The sequence below is a fragment of the Ruditapes philippinarum genome, unplaced genomic scaffold (assembly GCF_026571515.1).
Source record: "Ruditapes philippinarum isolate M1 unplaced genomic scaffold, ASM2657151v2 ctg2169_1_1_1_1, whole genome shotgun sequence".
Lineage (NCBI taxonomy): Eukaryota > Metazoa > Mollusca > Bivalvia > Venerida > Veneridae > Ruditapes > Ruditapes philippinarum.
The window spans coordinates 165,805-182,576 of NW_026863053.1; the positions used below are offsets into that span (position 1 = coordinate 165,805).

Here is a 16,772-nt window from a genome sequence, read left to right on the forward strand (position 1 = left end):
CGAAAGTCTGAATGAAAAATGTTTATTGTGCTCGTCAACTTTTCGTTACAAAACAAGTTTAAATGAACACATTGAATCTGTTCATAAACAAGTTAAATTTGCCTGCTCTTTTCTTAATTGTGATGTACAATGTTCGTCAAATAGAGCTCTAATAGAGCATGTTAGAGCTAAACATAACAAAGACAGATTTCCATGTGATAAATGTGATAAGACTTTCAAATGGAGATCTAGTTTGAAATATCACAAAAGTCGTTTCCATACGGAGTAAATTTCAGTTGTAACAGGCAAATATTGACATATGTTATATATCTGAAGTACATTCTTACGATACATGGTCTGTTATGTGTATATTTGATTCTGTTAGTCTGAACTTAAATGCATAAAACAATGTTAACATGTTTATCATTAAATTGATATTTCAAACAAGAAAAATGTGCTCATGCTATTGACTACATCATTTATTTAATATGTTTGTTTAAACATGCTTTAAGGACATGCTTTCAATTTGTTTCAATAATTTACATGCACAAGAAAATGCATTGTTCTAGTACATTTTTGTTTTAATTTCAATCGTATATATGTTTAAAGATTATGCCTTGTCTATTGATTTGCCATAGATTATTTTTCTTATGTATTTTTTTGTTAGAAAGCTATGGTATATTTATTACATGCTTGTCGATGGTTTATAGAAATATATCAGTGATATAAAACTGGTAATTTCACTGTTTGAAATGGTGAAATTACCACTTTGATAACTTCACTGTTTTGAATTTAAGCCCCTTACGTTGTTTCAGTGAAATACCAGCGTGCACAGTACTGGGTACCAACTTAATGACGTGACGTCGTAAATGACGTCACGTTGTATTATTATTTGGCGCGCTTTTCATTCAGTATTAGGTTTAATGTCTTTTTTAAAACGTTTCTTTGCATATAATAAAAAGAAAATTTGTTTAGTTTAGTGTAAGATCGAAATATATTTCACCTTGTGAACACAAAAGTTCATATTTCACTCGTTGCTGCGCAAATATGCAATATACCTTTTGGTGCTCACTCGGTGAATTATATTCTGATCTTACACTGAACTAGACAAATATCCTCTATATAATTGTCTGTAATCAGGCATATAATTTTATCTCATATTTAGAGCTCAGAGGGTATAAGTCTGTGCATTCTTGTATATGTAAGAACCTATGTGTGATTGTTTTTAACTTCAAGGTTTTCTAATGAGGTACATTGTAGGTGAAATTAGTCCCTGACAATTGATCTTTGGACATTGCGTCTAATAGTTATTTATTTCTTACCACAGATTCAGAAATCATGTGACATTAGTAGTTGTTCACTTGCGAAAAAATTGGCAATTACTGGTTAGTTATCCAAGAAAGCCATTTAAGTCAAGCAACCACCGACATATGACCAAAATGTGTTAAAATCAGTATAAAAACCAAACAAAATATTGTTTTTGCCTGTTTTCTTGTGGAATGGTTGTATCATAGTTATTATTTATATTCATAATTCTGCATTTATATACTTAAGATATATGGCACAATTCGTATCTGTGATTTCAATTGATTATCTGTGCTTCCTACATAAAATCATTACAATAAAATAGTTTTGTAAATTAAAATGAATTTGTTATTATCTAAAGAGAATATGCTTAAAATGTGCAAACTTGTAAGTGGTAACAATATACATCGATTTCTACTCTCTGAAAATTATTATACACCAATATTCAGCTGGCACACACAGTCTTGGAAATTAGGATGTCTCGTTAATGTTAAGAATTCTGCTTCTTTTAGGGTGTTATGGTAACTTTCCAGCTTTCTTGGTGGAGGAAGACTGTATGTGCCTCTTAGTGCATTATTCCAGGCAAAAGCTGGCTGAGTAGTACCACCAAGCCTCTTAATGTGTTACATGGATGAAGGGCATGCTTTTGTAAGCTTGACTATCAGAAGAATATGAGGCTACCCGACTCATCTGGGCATTGGCCTAATTCCACTTAAACTTATAGGAAAATGGCAGTTGCCACTGGTTTCCTTTCTCTTATTTCTTGTACATGCCACCCATCCAACCGTTGCCTATTTCTGATGTACCGTCTAATTGAGGTTAATACATCAACTTATTCTGGGTCAGTGTGACGTTTGAATTTTTGTTGAACGGTCAAATAACATAAGGATCTGATCCAATGCAGATATCTAACTCCGTTCACAACTACTGTCATTTCTCCAAGAATCTCGATCAATTTTAACACACTACTGATGGTCACATGTATCTGGAAAATGTAAGTCATTTTATACTAAACCATATAAAATACTTTAATTTCATTTGATCATTAGTACAAGCTGCATTTAATATTTTATGCATAACTGTATGTTTTTTTCCTTTTTAGTACATAAACACTTTTACTGAACATCAATATTGTTTCTTTTCCATAACATATTTATTTTCAGTAGACTTTCCTACAGTTTTAACATCTTTTTGTTCCAACATCCCAATATGCCAGAAATTGTCCAACAAAAATTGTCATTCATATCTTTAGAAAACATAATTACTAACACTCAAACATGTTTCCTGTTTTAAAAATTGCGATTTTCAGCTTGCGACATCCAAACGAGATACAGTTCATTAACCCACTGTGGTAAGGAATTGAAATGGGGTCATCTGCAAATTGGTACTTTTGAATGTATTTATATATTAATTTATTGGTTTGTTAATCTGTTTTTATAGGCAGTAACTTGTGACCAGTGTCGGAAGTTTGTACCTGCCCAGTACCACTTGACAATGAGTGATGCATCGGTGAGAAATTTTTGCTCGTATGGTTGTGTGATGCAGTTCCAGGCACAGTTTCAAGCACCTGCTAAACAGGTATTAAATAAATGACTTATAATGTAAACATATGACTCGCCAGCCAGCCTGCATAGCTCAATTTGTTAGAGAACAAGACTTGTAATCTCAACATTTTGGGTTCGATTCCAGGGCTGACCAACTAAAATTACTAATCAGTTTTTCAGATGAGACTTTAAATCAAGGTCCCGTGTTTGAGTGCTTAAACACTTGGCACATTAAAGAACCAGGAGGAGCTTCTGGAATTGGGGCATCTTTCTGTATCTTGCACTATCCTCTAAAATATAAAATGACGAATACTCTTCTAGAGGACTTGCCCATATGGGCAACTGGTGGCGAGTATAAATTAACTCAAATACACACACAGCAAATGACTGTGATCTTGTCCTAGGCTGTGATAAATACCAAAGCTGCGGCCTTAAAGTAGAACATTGATATTCATGTTGATGATCATAGGTTAGATCTATGGCACAGTATGCTAATGGTAGTATACTGTTGGCTTACTGACTACATTTTCATCTTGCTGACAACATTTTTATCTTGATATCCCCAAAACTGACAGTAAATTAAGACAATTCCCAAAATTTGATGCTAAATAAGGCCATTTAAGAAATTCAGCAGTGTATAATTTAATTTATGAAAGATTTTGTCATGTTGCAGGTACCACAGCAGAATTCACTAAATACTGGAGTTGTTGGTAAAAGTACAATCCCTGCTCAGCCACAGCAATCAACAACAACAACAACACGCTCTGGCAGGGTTGTTACAAAAGGTAAACTGTTAACTGCACTTTCTTATGAAACATTGCTGTTATGAATATGATTAATTCCTTTGTGAGTTAGTCATTCAATATATGTCACAAGAATTTAATTTATTACAAACTTGTTCCCTTAGCCGTTAAACCTGCTGGAACAAAATGTGATTTACCTTTGCCACAAGTATAGAGCCAGACCAGCCTGTATGTGCAGTCTATACAGAATTGATACTGTTGGCAGCTCAATTTATGTACTTTAATTCAAAGCAGGGCAAATCCATATACAATTCAGCAGATGAATTAGTTGGGCGTCCGTGGCTGAGTGATTAAGGTCGTTGACTTCAAACCACTTGCCCCTCACCGCTGTGAGTTCGAATCCGGACAGGGACTTTGGATTCTTTCATGTGAGGAAGCTATCCAGCTATCTTACGAAACGTCGGTGGTTCTACTCAGATGCCCGTTCGTGCCTGAAATAAAACTTAGAAGGGCTCCTGAAGTCATCCACCACCAGTAATGCTGGAACATTACCATATGACCTATACTGTGTTGGTGTGACGTAAAATGTTAAAGGGACTCCACTGAGGTTTAAAAGCCTAAAAACATAACATTTGAATTTCTTACATAAATGAGCTGGGGCACTTTAGACAGAAATACATGCAAAGATAGTTAAGAAATATACTTTGAAATAAATTGAAAATCATATTTTTATGTTTTTCTTAGCTTAAAATATTTTCAGTCCCTTCATGTCAAATACTTCAGTGGAGTCCCTTTAAGTGTCAGTATGCCCAGACTAATTAACATTTTAAAGTTTATGTCTTCTTTTATTTTATGCTAAGTATTGTTTTGTTAAAAAAAAGTTACTGTATGCTATGTGAAAGATTGTATACTGGGGAATTTCAAGACTAAACATGTTTTATTTGTTGATTTTTTTCTAGCTCCTAAAGTAGCGGCTGCAGTCCAGCAACAAGTTGCTGTCAAAAATAGAATGGCAAAGAAGGACGACTCATTCCCAATTATCTCTAATGTTGTTTCACTAGCTCCTCAAGGTACACTTGTATATACATCATATTATATTATCATTTTTATCGAGACAAAATTTTATGATGCTCCTTCAGAATTTCAGTTTACTTCATCTTACCTGCATTAACAAATATTTTGACAATTCTTGTTTTCTATGGTCTATTGGTAAAGGGACTTGCCTTCAAATCTCTTGCTTGTCTACCTTGATATCTGTATGTTTAACTCTGTGTAGACATTATATGTTTTCGGTAGGTTGGAGGTAAATGGTTTAAATCACATCTTTGTCTGTGCCTAAAATAATGTAAGCTATGTCTCTTCTTTGGCTAATCAATAATTGAAAGTAATTATAAGACATTGATGATATTGGTCGGACTTAAACAGCCCATCCTACAAAGAAAAGTCGTCCAGGCAGTCTACTTCATCTTGCTGCATATGATTTTCTAACAAGACTGTTGTATTTGATGTTTCAGGTACACAACAACCGACTAACATTAAGACAACAACCCATGCCCTTGTAACTAACCAACAAACTGGAATCAAGGTAAATATATGTTTTATATTACTGACCATACCTTTCCTATACACTAGAAAGATGCTTCAAGGCCAGTTTAAAAAAAAAAATAAGGGAATTTTAACTTTGATTTCGATTTTAGTTAATTACATTTGGTATTTGGAATTTGTGTTTTACTTAATGCATGAAAAAATATCCACTTTATTGATGTCCAAATTATTTACAAAACATTTAAGGGCTTATCAACTTGATTCTTAAATGAAAATGATATGCAATTTGATATAATATTAAAACATTTGATAACTCAAAGACAGCTTGTCACATTTCTGATATTTCATTATTATTTTTAGACGGCTACAACAACAACAGGGAACCAGACTGTACAACAACAAATCATTATTCAGCCCCCACCACCGACATCTATGAAGAATAAATCTTTATTATGTAAACCATTCACACAGACAAAAGCTACTTCTTGCCGACCACATACACAAATTAAAGAGGTTCAAACAGGTATGCTTGTTTATATAAGATAAAAAAATTCTTCTCTTATTATTTAAAATAAAAAACTTTTTTTATATTTTAGATAAAGAACAATTATTTTGCTGAGCAAGAAATATTTTAATGGAGCTAAAATTGCCAGTTTTTCTTTCTGTCATGTTTAATTTCTTTTTCTCATAGCAATATCATTTTCCTTATATAAAAGTCATGTTTATACCCCCGAAACGAAGTTTGGGGGGATATATAGGAGTCACCCGGTGGTCGGTCCAGCGGTCCGTTGCATTTTCCTTGTCCGGAGCATAACTTGAAGACTAATGGTTTGAATTCAATATAACTTCATACAATGGTCAAGCACATTGAGAGGAAGTGCAGTGCACAAGAACCATAACTATCTTGACTAATTACATAGTTATTGCCCTATGTTACTTTTCCTTGTCCGGAGCATAACTTAAAAACTACTGGTTGGAATTCAAAACAACTTCATACAATTGTCAAGCACAGTAAGGGGAAGTGCAGTGCACAAGAACCATAACTATATCTAAAGTAATTACAGAGTTATTGCCCATTGTTACTTTTCCATTGCTTTCTTTTGTCTAGACCATAACTTGAAGACTAATGTTTGGAATTCAATATAACTTCATACAATGGTCAAGCACATTGAGAGAAAGTGCAGTGCACAAGAACCATAACTCTATCTTGACTAATTACAGAGTTACTGCCTTTTGTTACTTTTCCTTGTCCGGAGCATAACTTGAAAACTGCTGGTTGGAATTCAAAACAACTTCATACAATGGTTAAGCATAATAAGAGGAAGTGCAGTGCACAAGAACCATAACTCCATCTTGACTTATTACAGAGTTATTGCCCTTTGTTACTTTTCCATTGCTTTCTTTTGCCTGGAGCATAACTTGAAGACAAATAGTTGGAATTCAATATAACTTCATACGATGGTCAAGCACATTGAGAGGAAGTGCAGTGCACAAGAACTATAACTCTGTCCAGAGTAATTATTGAGTTATTGCCCTTTGCTACTTTTCCATTGTTTTTTTCTTGTCCAGAGAATAACTTGAAAACTTCTAGTTGGAATTCAATACTATTTCATACAATGGTCAAGTATATTGAGAGGAAGTGCAGTGTACAGAAATCATTACTCTTTCTTGACTCATTTAAAAGTTTTTGCCCTTTGTTACTTTTTATTATCCCCCGCCGAAAATTTTCGGCGGAGGATATAGAAATAGTCTCCGTCCGTCCGTCCGTCCTTCCGTCCGACATTTTTGTCCGGAGCATATCTCTAAAAGTATTTGAGTTATCAACTTGAAACTTCATAGGTGGATAGACCTCATTGAGGAGGAGTGCAGTGCACAAGAATGATAACTCTACCTTGCATGATTTTTGAGTTATTGCCCTTTGTTATTTTTCAAAATTGATTTTTGTCCAGAGCATAACTCCAAAGCCTATGAGATATTAACATGAAAACTTCATAGGTGCATAGATCTCACTCAGGAAGGTGTGCAGTGCACAAGAATGATAACTCTACCTTTCATAATTTTTGAGTTATTGCCCTTTGTTATTTTTCATACCTAATTTTTTCACCTGAGTGGAGCATAACTCAAAAAGTGTTTGAGATATCAACATGAAATGTCATAGGTGGATAGATCTTATTGAGGAGGAATGTTGTGCGCAAGAATGATAACTCTTCCCTATACAATTTTTGAGTTATTGCCCTTTGTTTTTTTTTCAATGCTATTTTGTCCAGAGCTTATCTCAAAAAGTATTTGAGGTATCAACTTGAAACTTCAAGGTGGATGGATCTCATTGAGGAGGAGTGCAGTGCTTAAGAATGATAACTCTACCCCTGCATTATTTTTGAGTTATTTCCCTTTGTTTTTTTTCAAAATTAATTTCTGTCCAGAGCATAACTCAAAAAAGCCTTTGAGATATCAAAATGAAACTTCATAGGTGCATAGATCTCACCCAGGAGGTGTGCACTGCACAAGAATGATAACTCTACCTTTTATAATTTTTGAGTTATTGCCCTTTGTTATTTTCATACTTAATTTTTCAATTCAAATTTTTTTTTCTCAAAAAGTATTTGAGGTATCAACTTGAAACTTCATAGGTGGATAGATTTTAGGAACGTCCCAGGAGGGATGCAGCACACAAGAATGATAACCTACCCTGCATTATTTTTCAGTTATTGCCCTTTGTTATTTTCAGCCATCAGTATTCACAAAGGTTTCAAATCTGTAATCACTATAGCCATCAGTTTTCATTACCAAAAGACCTCTTAAAATGGAATTATTCTGCTCTACTACATATACATTCTTCCAATGAGCAAACACATTCGGCGGGGGATGGCCATGTTGACATGGCTCTTGTTGTCCAGTGCATAACTTGAAAATTAATGATTGGAATTCAATGAAAATTTATCCAATGGTCAAGGGCAGTGAGATGAAGTGCAGTGCACAAGAACCATAACTCTATTTGGACTAATTACAGTTATTGCCCTTTGGTTTTTTTTGTCCTGTGCATAACTTGAAAACTTGTAGTTGGAATTCAATACAACTTCATACATAGGTCAAGTGCAATGAGAGGAAGTGCAGTGTACTGTAACCATAACTTCATCTTCAGTATTTATAGAGTTATTGCCCTTTGTTCCTTTTACTTGTCTTTCTGGACTTATTGCAGAGTAATTCAATAAAAACTTCATCAATGGCCAACCACATTGAAAGGAAATGCAACATACAAAAACCACAACTATCTTTAATTGCCCACAACCATAACTCTATTTCAATTCTTTTACAAGGTATTCTGTTACTAGTAACATCCTCATTTCCAAAGCAGTCTTGCGGGGGTATAAATCACATTTAGTGATAGTTCTAGTTTAGATTTGATGGTGTTACAATTAGATAATATGTATAAATCAAAAAGGTAATCTTACATCAAATTTTCACAGATCAATGAAGTGTCTGTCAAGAAAATAAGAAAGTTGTTTATAGATACATGTACATATAAATGATTTAATTGCAGAGGGGAAAGCAGAGCCGGAGAAATACCTGATACCCATACCTGTACCTATATACTGTCCGACACCTCTAGCCATGTACACTCTACCTACCCCAATATTTATACCAGTACCTGTGCCAATACCAGTTCCTGTGTTCATTCCTACAACCAAAAAAAGTGCAAACAGCATACTAAAACAAATCAAGGTAAGTATTACATATATTATACTGTTTATTTTGTGCTTAACACTTAGCTCAACTATTCAATGGATAGGGAGAGCTATTATACTCATGTCGGCATCGCCATCACTGTCACACTTCGTTTAAGTTTTATATCAGTATCTCCAAAACTACTGAAGAGAATGGGTTGAAACTAAACACTCTTGTTTTATTGTCTTACATAATGAGCACATAAGTGTTAGGTACATTTTATAGAGTTATTTCCCTTATCTTAACGTCAGGCACTGAGAATAGTCGAGCCTGCTGTCGTGTAGACATCTCCCATTTAATGAAGCCAATATATTAGATAATTATTGGTCAAAAATATTGTAATTTTCCTCTTGAAATTGTTTTTGTATAGTTTGATTAGGCATAGATAAAGAAACTGTCGTTTTATTTTCCATTTTTTTCAGACAGAATTTCTATATATATTTCATACAAATCTATACATTTTGTAAAATATTGTATTTTACAGAGAGAAAAAATTGTTTGATACTGTATTTGTATTGTACCTTAACTTAACTGTAAACCTGTTCTACTTTGTACATTAAACATGCTTGCTGTGTGAATTTTGATCATCTTAATGTAACAATCTATGGGAAAAAACAAACAAAAAAACTTAAGTACTTGCCTTTGAACTAAAGGAAATACGGGAGAAGATTCCAGCTGATCCACTGGAGGCGGAGTTATTGATGATGGCAGAGGCGGTAGCAGGGAAAGAGGAGGAGTCAAGTAGTAGCAGTGAGGAGGAAGATAATACTGGTATTGTTTATTATATAAATTCTTTGTGATATACCTTTCCCTGTACCACTTGGTGATTAACCTTTCTCTAAACTTCTTGTTGATAAACCTTTCTCAAAGTTATCGGTAATAATGTTTATATATGTTGGTGTTAAATGTTTTCATCTCGATATTGCACAATAGTCTGGTCTTACCTTGAATTGATATACTTTGCAGAATTATATTTAGAAAATTAATTACCAACATATTAGCATTCTATTTCTCTTATAGCTCTCACAACTTAACCCTCATTGCTTTAGGCTGAAATCTTGCTGTGAATGTTGAATACTTACATTAGAAGATGCAGCCAACCTACAGAATGTTGGTGGTTCTAGCCATAGGTACACACACACACACACACACTTCTGTCTGTTAGAATATTGCCATTGAACCTTACAAGTTTAGTTTCATGTAAAACTCAATGAGTGGTATTAAAAAGTTCTTGGTGTTTTATTTACAGCTCCCCCAGAGAAAGAAACAAGTACACCAGCGCCACCTACAGGCAGTAGTGGAGGAGGTGGAGGGGGTGAACTAGGGGAGGACATGTTACAGATGGCGTTACGTATGGCATCAGAAATGACAGACGAGCCCGTCATGGATCTAGAAAACTCCTTGGAGCCAGTAGCTGTCAACACAGGTAGTATCACTGTTGTAGTGACAAATCTTAAAAAAAATGTTTACTTTAGCTTTTAAATGATCTTTACCTTTAATCATTAATTTGCAGTTCTATATGAAGGCTATAATGGCATTGTATGTTACGAACACATCTTGTTATTTTACCATTCTAACAACATATTATTTTGTGATTTGTAGCTAAGGTAATTTTATTTTGTTGTAAAGTATTTGTTATTCTCAAACAGTCATTTAAAAAAAGACAAGGACTTGGCATGAACTGATATAATCTAAGTAGTTAAATGTACTTGTCAGTTTTGACTATGATGTAAAAGAGGAATTAATAGATGCTTATAAATATATTCTATTTGACTTAATTAATTAATATAATATATTCTGTAACAGAGCCACCCCCACAGCCGAAGCCAGTTATTCCTACCACTCCGCAACCAGTAGAGGAAGATGATGAATATGTTCCGACATCAGCTCGTTCACGACGTTCAAGGGGAGGTAACAAACGTCAGTCACGTAGTACGCCAAGAAGAAACCCAAAACGCCAGAAAGTTGAACTACAACCGCAGTATCACGAGGCCACCCCGTCACCTCCAGCCCCCGCGGCTCCTCCCCCTGATGCTAACTTCCATCTGAAATACACGTACGGTGTTAATGCATTCAAACACTGGGTACTACAGAAAAATACTCAGATTGAACAAGCTTCTAAACCAGGGCATGGGAAACACTTGAAAACATTTAAGACAGATATTCTTCAGTGTACAGCAGATGAGTTGAATTATTCATTGTGTCTATTTGTGAAAGAAGTACGGAAACCTAATGGAGAGGAATATGCAGTAGACAGTATATATTACCTGTGCTTAGGTAGGTACATATAGTTACGGGCATTTTATAACTAACTTACTGCAATATTATTAGTCCCCTACCGGTTTAACCGGAGGGGACTTTAGGTTTACCCTCCGTCCGTCTGTCTGTCTGTCCGTCTGTCTGTCCGTCTGTCTGTCTGTCTGTCTGTCAGTCCGTCAGTCCGTCCGTCCACAAAACTGGATCCCGCGATAACGCAAAAAGTACTGAAAATATTTTTATGAAACTTGATATATGGATAGATGGCAGTATGGAGATTATGCACGTCTTTTTTTTTTCTTCCTATGTTGAAAATTCTGGTTGCTATGGCAACAAATAGTCTGAAAATATGGCAAATTTAACACATAAACTGGATCCAGTGATAACTCAAAAAGTACTGAAAATATTTTTTATGAATATTGATATATGGGTAGAAGGCAGTCTGGAGATTATGCACGTTTTTTTATTTATTTTCTTCCTATGTTGAAAATTCTGGTTGCTATGGCAACAAATAGCCTGAATTTCAAGATTTCTGATTTAAATTTTTCAGCTTTTTCACTATATGTTCTTTATTTCTTAAGGTGTTTACTTCAAACTTTAAATATAAGTTCCTGGTCATCAACCACATCATATGTGACAAGGTTTATAACTCTAGCACAAAAAATATTAATATTACCCTCCCTTGAACTTAGATTTTTTAGGGGAAAAAATGTTGTCTTTTTTAAATAACTTCTTTATTTCCTAATGTATCTACTTCAAACTTCATATATATGTTTCTTATTATCACTCGACATTTTTGAGAAGGTTAAATACTCTAGCAAGACTATTTCCAGAATTATGTCCCCCTTGAACTTAGATTTTTTTCGAGAAACTGGTATTTTCACTCCAACTTCTTCATTCCTTATAGGATTTACTTTAAAATCCCACATCGTAATAATATGACAAGGTTGTATAAACATAATTTCCTTACTAAGCATGGAAACTTAACACATTACTGTGATATAAACAAACTTATTTTATTATGTTTTGTGGTCGATATTTTCAAATACAGACTTCATCCTCAAATTCATTATAAATGGCAATACACAGGAGTGTATGACAATTAAAGAACTTTTTGAGGGACCGGTAGGGGACTACTGTATTGCCCGCAATACTATCAAATGCTTGTTCAGTATTATTTTGCGTTGGGTACTTGAATTAAGCTTATAATGACAGTATGATCACTGTTAGATTAAATTCTTTTTAAAGGTTGATTCTGTACTGCATCAAACAATAACGACTTGGCAGTTTGTGCAATAACAAGGTTGCAGAAATAGGAGAAACATGTGATAATATGTTGGTAAAATATTAAATGAAATATTGATTTATAAGGGGTTTGTATCACAGTATGTAATATACTGATTGTTGCACCACTAGATATTACAATGTGGTTAAAATGGAAATCAGAATGTTCTCTCAAATGGCAATTCTGTTAATGTTTGAGTTAAAATGCCTTTTAAGCCAGAATACAATAAAGAATAGTTCATTGAAGTGTGAAAGCTCCTTGAAGTGTGAAATTAAGATTGTGCAAAGAATTTTATTTTCAGAAATTAAACATGTACAGTCAATTATATGTTAAAATTGCTTAATGAAGAAGCATATAGACAATTATCTATAACAATATGTATATAACACATTATACTGTTTCATATTTGTAGGTATACAGCAATACTTGTTTGAGAATGGGAGAATAGACAATATCTTCACTGACTTTTATTATGAAAGATTTACTGAAGGATTGAATGAGATTCTCACCAGATACGAACCCAAACTGAATCATGCAGGTAATGTATCATCATTTCTTATAGCTTCTTATTATACTACCTATTTTATAGAGGGTCACTGTTGGAATAAATGAAGGATCTTTTTACATATGAATTGTAGATTATTGCTTTTTTCCACTCTGTTCAAAGCCTTTATAGTGGCCATGTTGATAGTGTGGTAAATTATTTTGTCAGTTTTTATCATGTTTCAATAAGAGGATAAACAGATTGCAACTCCTGAATAATGTTTACAAAATTAACTATAATCTTATAATTAGAATGTGATAAATTAGACATAATGAGGCTGGATAGCAAAACTGCAGTAACTTATATGAAATAAAGAAGGACTTACACAACAGTTTTGCGATCAATTGATTAGAAATTTTACAATTAATATGATTATATATAACAGGTCAGTTAGTGTGCCGTATAGAAGAGGAACATCTATGGGAGTCGAAACAGCTGGGAGCTCACTCTCCTCATGTCCTCCTCAACTCTCTGGTTTACTTTAACACCAAATATTTCATGTTAAAAACATCAGAAGATCATCTCAAACTCTCTTTTACTCACATCATGAAACATTGGAAGAAAACAGCAAGTGGGCGGGGCTCCGGTACCGGTCCTAATGCTGGTAGGAGTGTCTATCTAAGATACTACTGTCCTACACCACAGGGGAAAGGTATGTTCATTGTTATATATTCAATACTTACAGTAAAGTAGAGAGCCTCTACAACATGGCAGTTTTGATCACTGATTCAAATCAGTTGCTTATTCACTTTCAATGTATATTGGTTCTGATCATGTAAGAAACCTATCCAGCTAGCATATGGAAGGTCATTAATCTACTTAAATGGAGATAATGTACAAAAATGGTCCTTAGGTCTTGTTTGAAGGGGCACATGAGGTTAAGCATTTAGGATTAGCATTGTAAAAACATGGGCCCAGCACATGTTTTCTGTTGCGCTTTGTTTGTTGACACTTCTACTACTATGTTGTTTATACATTGTACTCTACTACAATTTAATGTCATGGATAAAAGAGTAACTTGCAAAAAAACAGGTGTGTATTGGTACAGAATCCAAAAATACTTTATTTCCAAAAATACTGCCTTCAGGTTTTTATGGAATAAATATTATAGTGATGTTGCATCGAAATAAATAAACAATTGATAATGAACTAACAAATACTTATTATGGAATAGCCATTATGGACACAACAAATTGCCTCATTAATGGATTGTTTTAAGTAACTTTGACAGATAATCAGAAGAAGAAGAAAGAGGAGATGCCAGTGTATGAACAGACAGAAAATCTGGATAATCCATTGAGATGTCCAGTTAAATTGTACGAGTTCTACCTATCAAAATGGTTAGTGTCCTTATTACATTTTAATTGATATCATTGCTTGTGATTTATATCCATTTCAGTGTTCGTTAAGACAGGGTTCTTAACATTATAATAATTATTAGCTTGACTGAATTTAAAAGGCAAATGCCTACCACTAGTGCACAACTTCATGTTGTTCTGTAATGGCACTTTGTTATACTTTATATCTCCGTGGTCGAGGAGTTAGAGTCGATGACTTCTAATCCAGTTACCTCTCTGGCGTGGGTCTGATCCCCGGGAGATGCTTTGGTAGTTCACTGTTTAGCACGGAGGAAGGTAGTCTAGTACTGGTGTAACTCTCCAGGAACAATGGTTAGGAAACTACCCGCCTTTATGACTGAAATACTGTTGGGAAAAGGCGTAAAATGAAACAAACAAACAAACTATACTTTATATCACTGACAAGCAGTTATCTTCATTATCTTATTAGGCCAGGTTAACTATTTTATTAATAAGATAAATAATTGAATATCAGTATTGGTTTATAATGATTTATCTTCTTCAATCAAAGTACTTTAATGTTGCAAAACTTTGTCACTCCTATAACATTGTTAGTTAGAATTTTTTTTGTATTTTCAGTCCTGAAAGTATCAAGAACCGTAATGACACTTTCTACCTGAAGCCAGAAAGGTCCAGTGTTCCAGATAGTCCAGTCTGGTACTCCAACCAATCTATAAATATTGAACATTTAACAAAACTGTTAAACAGAATTCGATTGGTCCGTGAGATTCAGGAGGCTCATTTGCATACACAGCCAATTTACATATAAACTACAGATGATATTGGTGATTATAGAACACACATTGGAAGAGATGGTTTTACTGTTCCTGCAGCTTTCCAAGGTTTCTGCAGCTAAAGATGATTGAATTATCAGAATAACTATATAGGTATCGTTCAATAGCCAGAAAGTCATTAAAATTGATGATGGCTCTTTTTTGAAAACAAAAGTGTTCGAAAAGTATTGTATAATGACTAGACCTATGAGCTTTTTTCAACCCCCATTTGCTTTTTTACAAGACCTGTGTTGTTTTTTTTTCTACCACCACAATTTTCTGCGACGTCTTTGTCATATTCTGCAGGGAAAACATCTTGACATATTGCAGAGATATTGATCCCTGTCATTTGGTTTGAGATATTCTCGAAAACTTATTTACATAATTGACTGATTGATATCAAACAAGAAAATCAGCTGTACTGTACATGCTTTATAGTGTATCATAAGCTTATATTAGTGGAGGTAATTGATATGCTTCTTGTTTAATGTAGTGAATATGAAAGCATATTTGCTTGCTTTTATGTATAAACAAGATTATTTCCAAGATTGCAGCACTACCATGTGTCTCCCTGTAGCAAAATATTGTTGAAATATTTCTTATTTCTATATATATATAGAAGTTTTTAGAAGTAAATCTTTAGGTTTACACAGTTTTCTAAGAAAACTTGTCCGATTATTTCATTATACCAGTGATTTGCATTATTACTTTTTTTATCATTGTTTTTTTAAATCATGTTGAAATTGTTTTAAATTCATAAACCACCGCTTTGTTACATTTATTTTCATTCATAGTTTTTGTATATTTTTAATCAATGAAATGTAAATAAATCCTACATCAAAGCAAAACCGATATAAAATTGTTTACTATATAATTTGTCATCTTAGTGCAATAACCAGTTAACTCTTATAAAATTATATTAGGAGTTGACCTGTAATTGTACAAAGGGGGCAAAATTATGATAGAAATTTGATGATTTTCACAATTAATCAGAAAATGCAATTATTTGTATGCAATTATGATAGTGATTCTTGGAACTTGGGCCAAATTGGTTGGCAAAAATCTACTATAAATAATGTGCATGCATTGAAGATGACAGAATATCGTCAAAAATTATTAAATTGAGGTTGGGAAAGGTTTTGTACACATCACTTCATTACTGCATAAAAGTTTTAAAAACCATAAAAAATATTGATGATTAAGTTGATTCATTTGTTCTAGAAATGATGTTGTTTTTGTCAATATTTTTGTCACAGTATATATACATAGAGCTAGAATTTTTGTCATTTTTACTCCTGGCATTCAGCCGGTCATTTGTAAATGTTTGTAACTTCTTTAATTGTATATTTACAACATCAGTATGTGTGCTGCTATATTAGTTATATTTTTATATGTTACTGGAGAAAAGTTTGAGAGTAAACACACATGAAATATTTGATTACAGGAAGTTTTGATTATAGAAGTGTTGAACAGAAAAGTGTCATATTGGCTCCATATTCCTAGTCTATAAATGAACATGTTAGACTGGGTGATTTATTTCACAGGAGTTGAGATTGTTATTATAATTGGCAGCTCCAGTACCAGGGTTGTGGAATTATGTTCTGAACTTTATTTTGTATGAATCATTTATTGTCCCCCGCCTTTTCGAAGAAAAAAGGGGGATATAGAAATAGGCTCCATCCGTCTGTCCGTCCGTCTGTCCGCCACACTTCCC

General features: G+C 33.8%; 1 protein-coding gene across 1 annotated transcript in view; it reads left to right on the plus strand.

Annotated features, from left to right (window-relative positions):
• LOC132721003 (zinc finger MYM-type protein 4-like) overlaps positions 1-16,763 on the plus strand; it is a 37,985-nt gene extending 21,222 nt beyond the window's left edge. The window contains exons 12-24 of the mRNA XM_060705251.1: positions 2,725-2,862; positions 3,502-3,613; positions 4,531-4,641; positions 5,086-5,156; positions 5,477-5,639; positions 8,658-8,839; positions 9,496-9,613; positions 10,092-10,268; positions 10,649-11,119; positions 12,796-12,921; positions 13,313-13,579; positions 14,159-14,267; positions 14,865-16,763. Of these exons, the coding sequence (XP_060561234.1) occupies positions 2,725-2,862; positions 3,502-3,613; positions 4,531-4,641; positions 5,086-5,156; positions 5,477-5,639; positions 8,658-8,839; positions 9,496-9,613; positions 10,092-10,268; positions 10,649-11,119; positions 12,796-12,921; positions 13,313-13,579; positions 14,159-14,267; positions 14,865-15,054 (2,235 nt within the window). The 3' untranslated portion in view covers positions 15,055-16,763. The remainder of the gene's footprint in view (positions 1-2,724; positions 2,863-3,501; positions 3,614-4,530; positions 4,642-5,085; positions 5,157-5,476; positions 5,640-8,657; positions 8,840-9,495; positions 9,614-10,091; positions 10,269-10,648; positions 11,120-12,795; positions 12,922-13,312; positions 13,580-14,158; positions 14,268-14,864) is intronic.
• Positions 16,764-16,772: the final 9 nt, after the last annotated feature.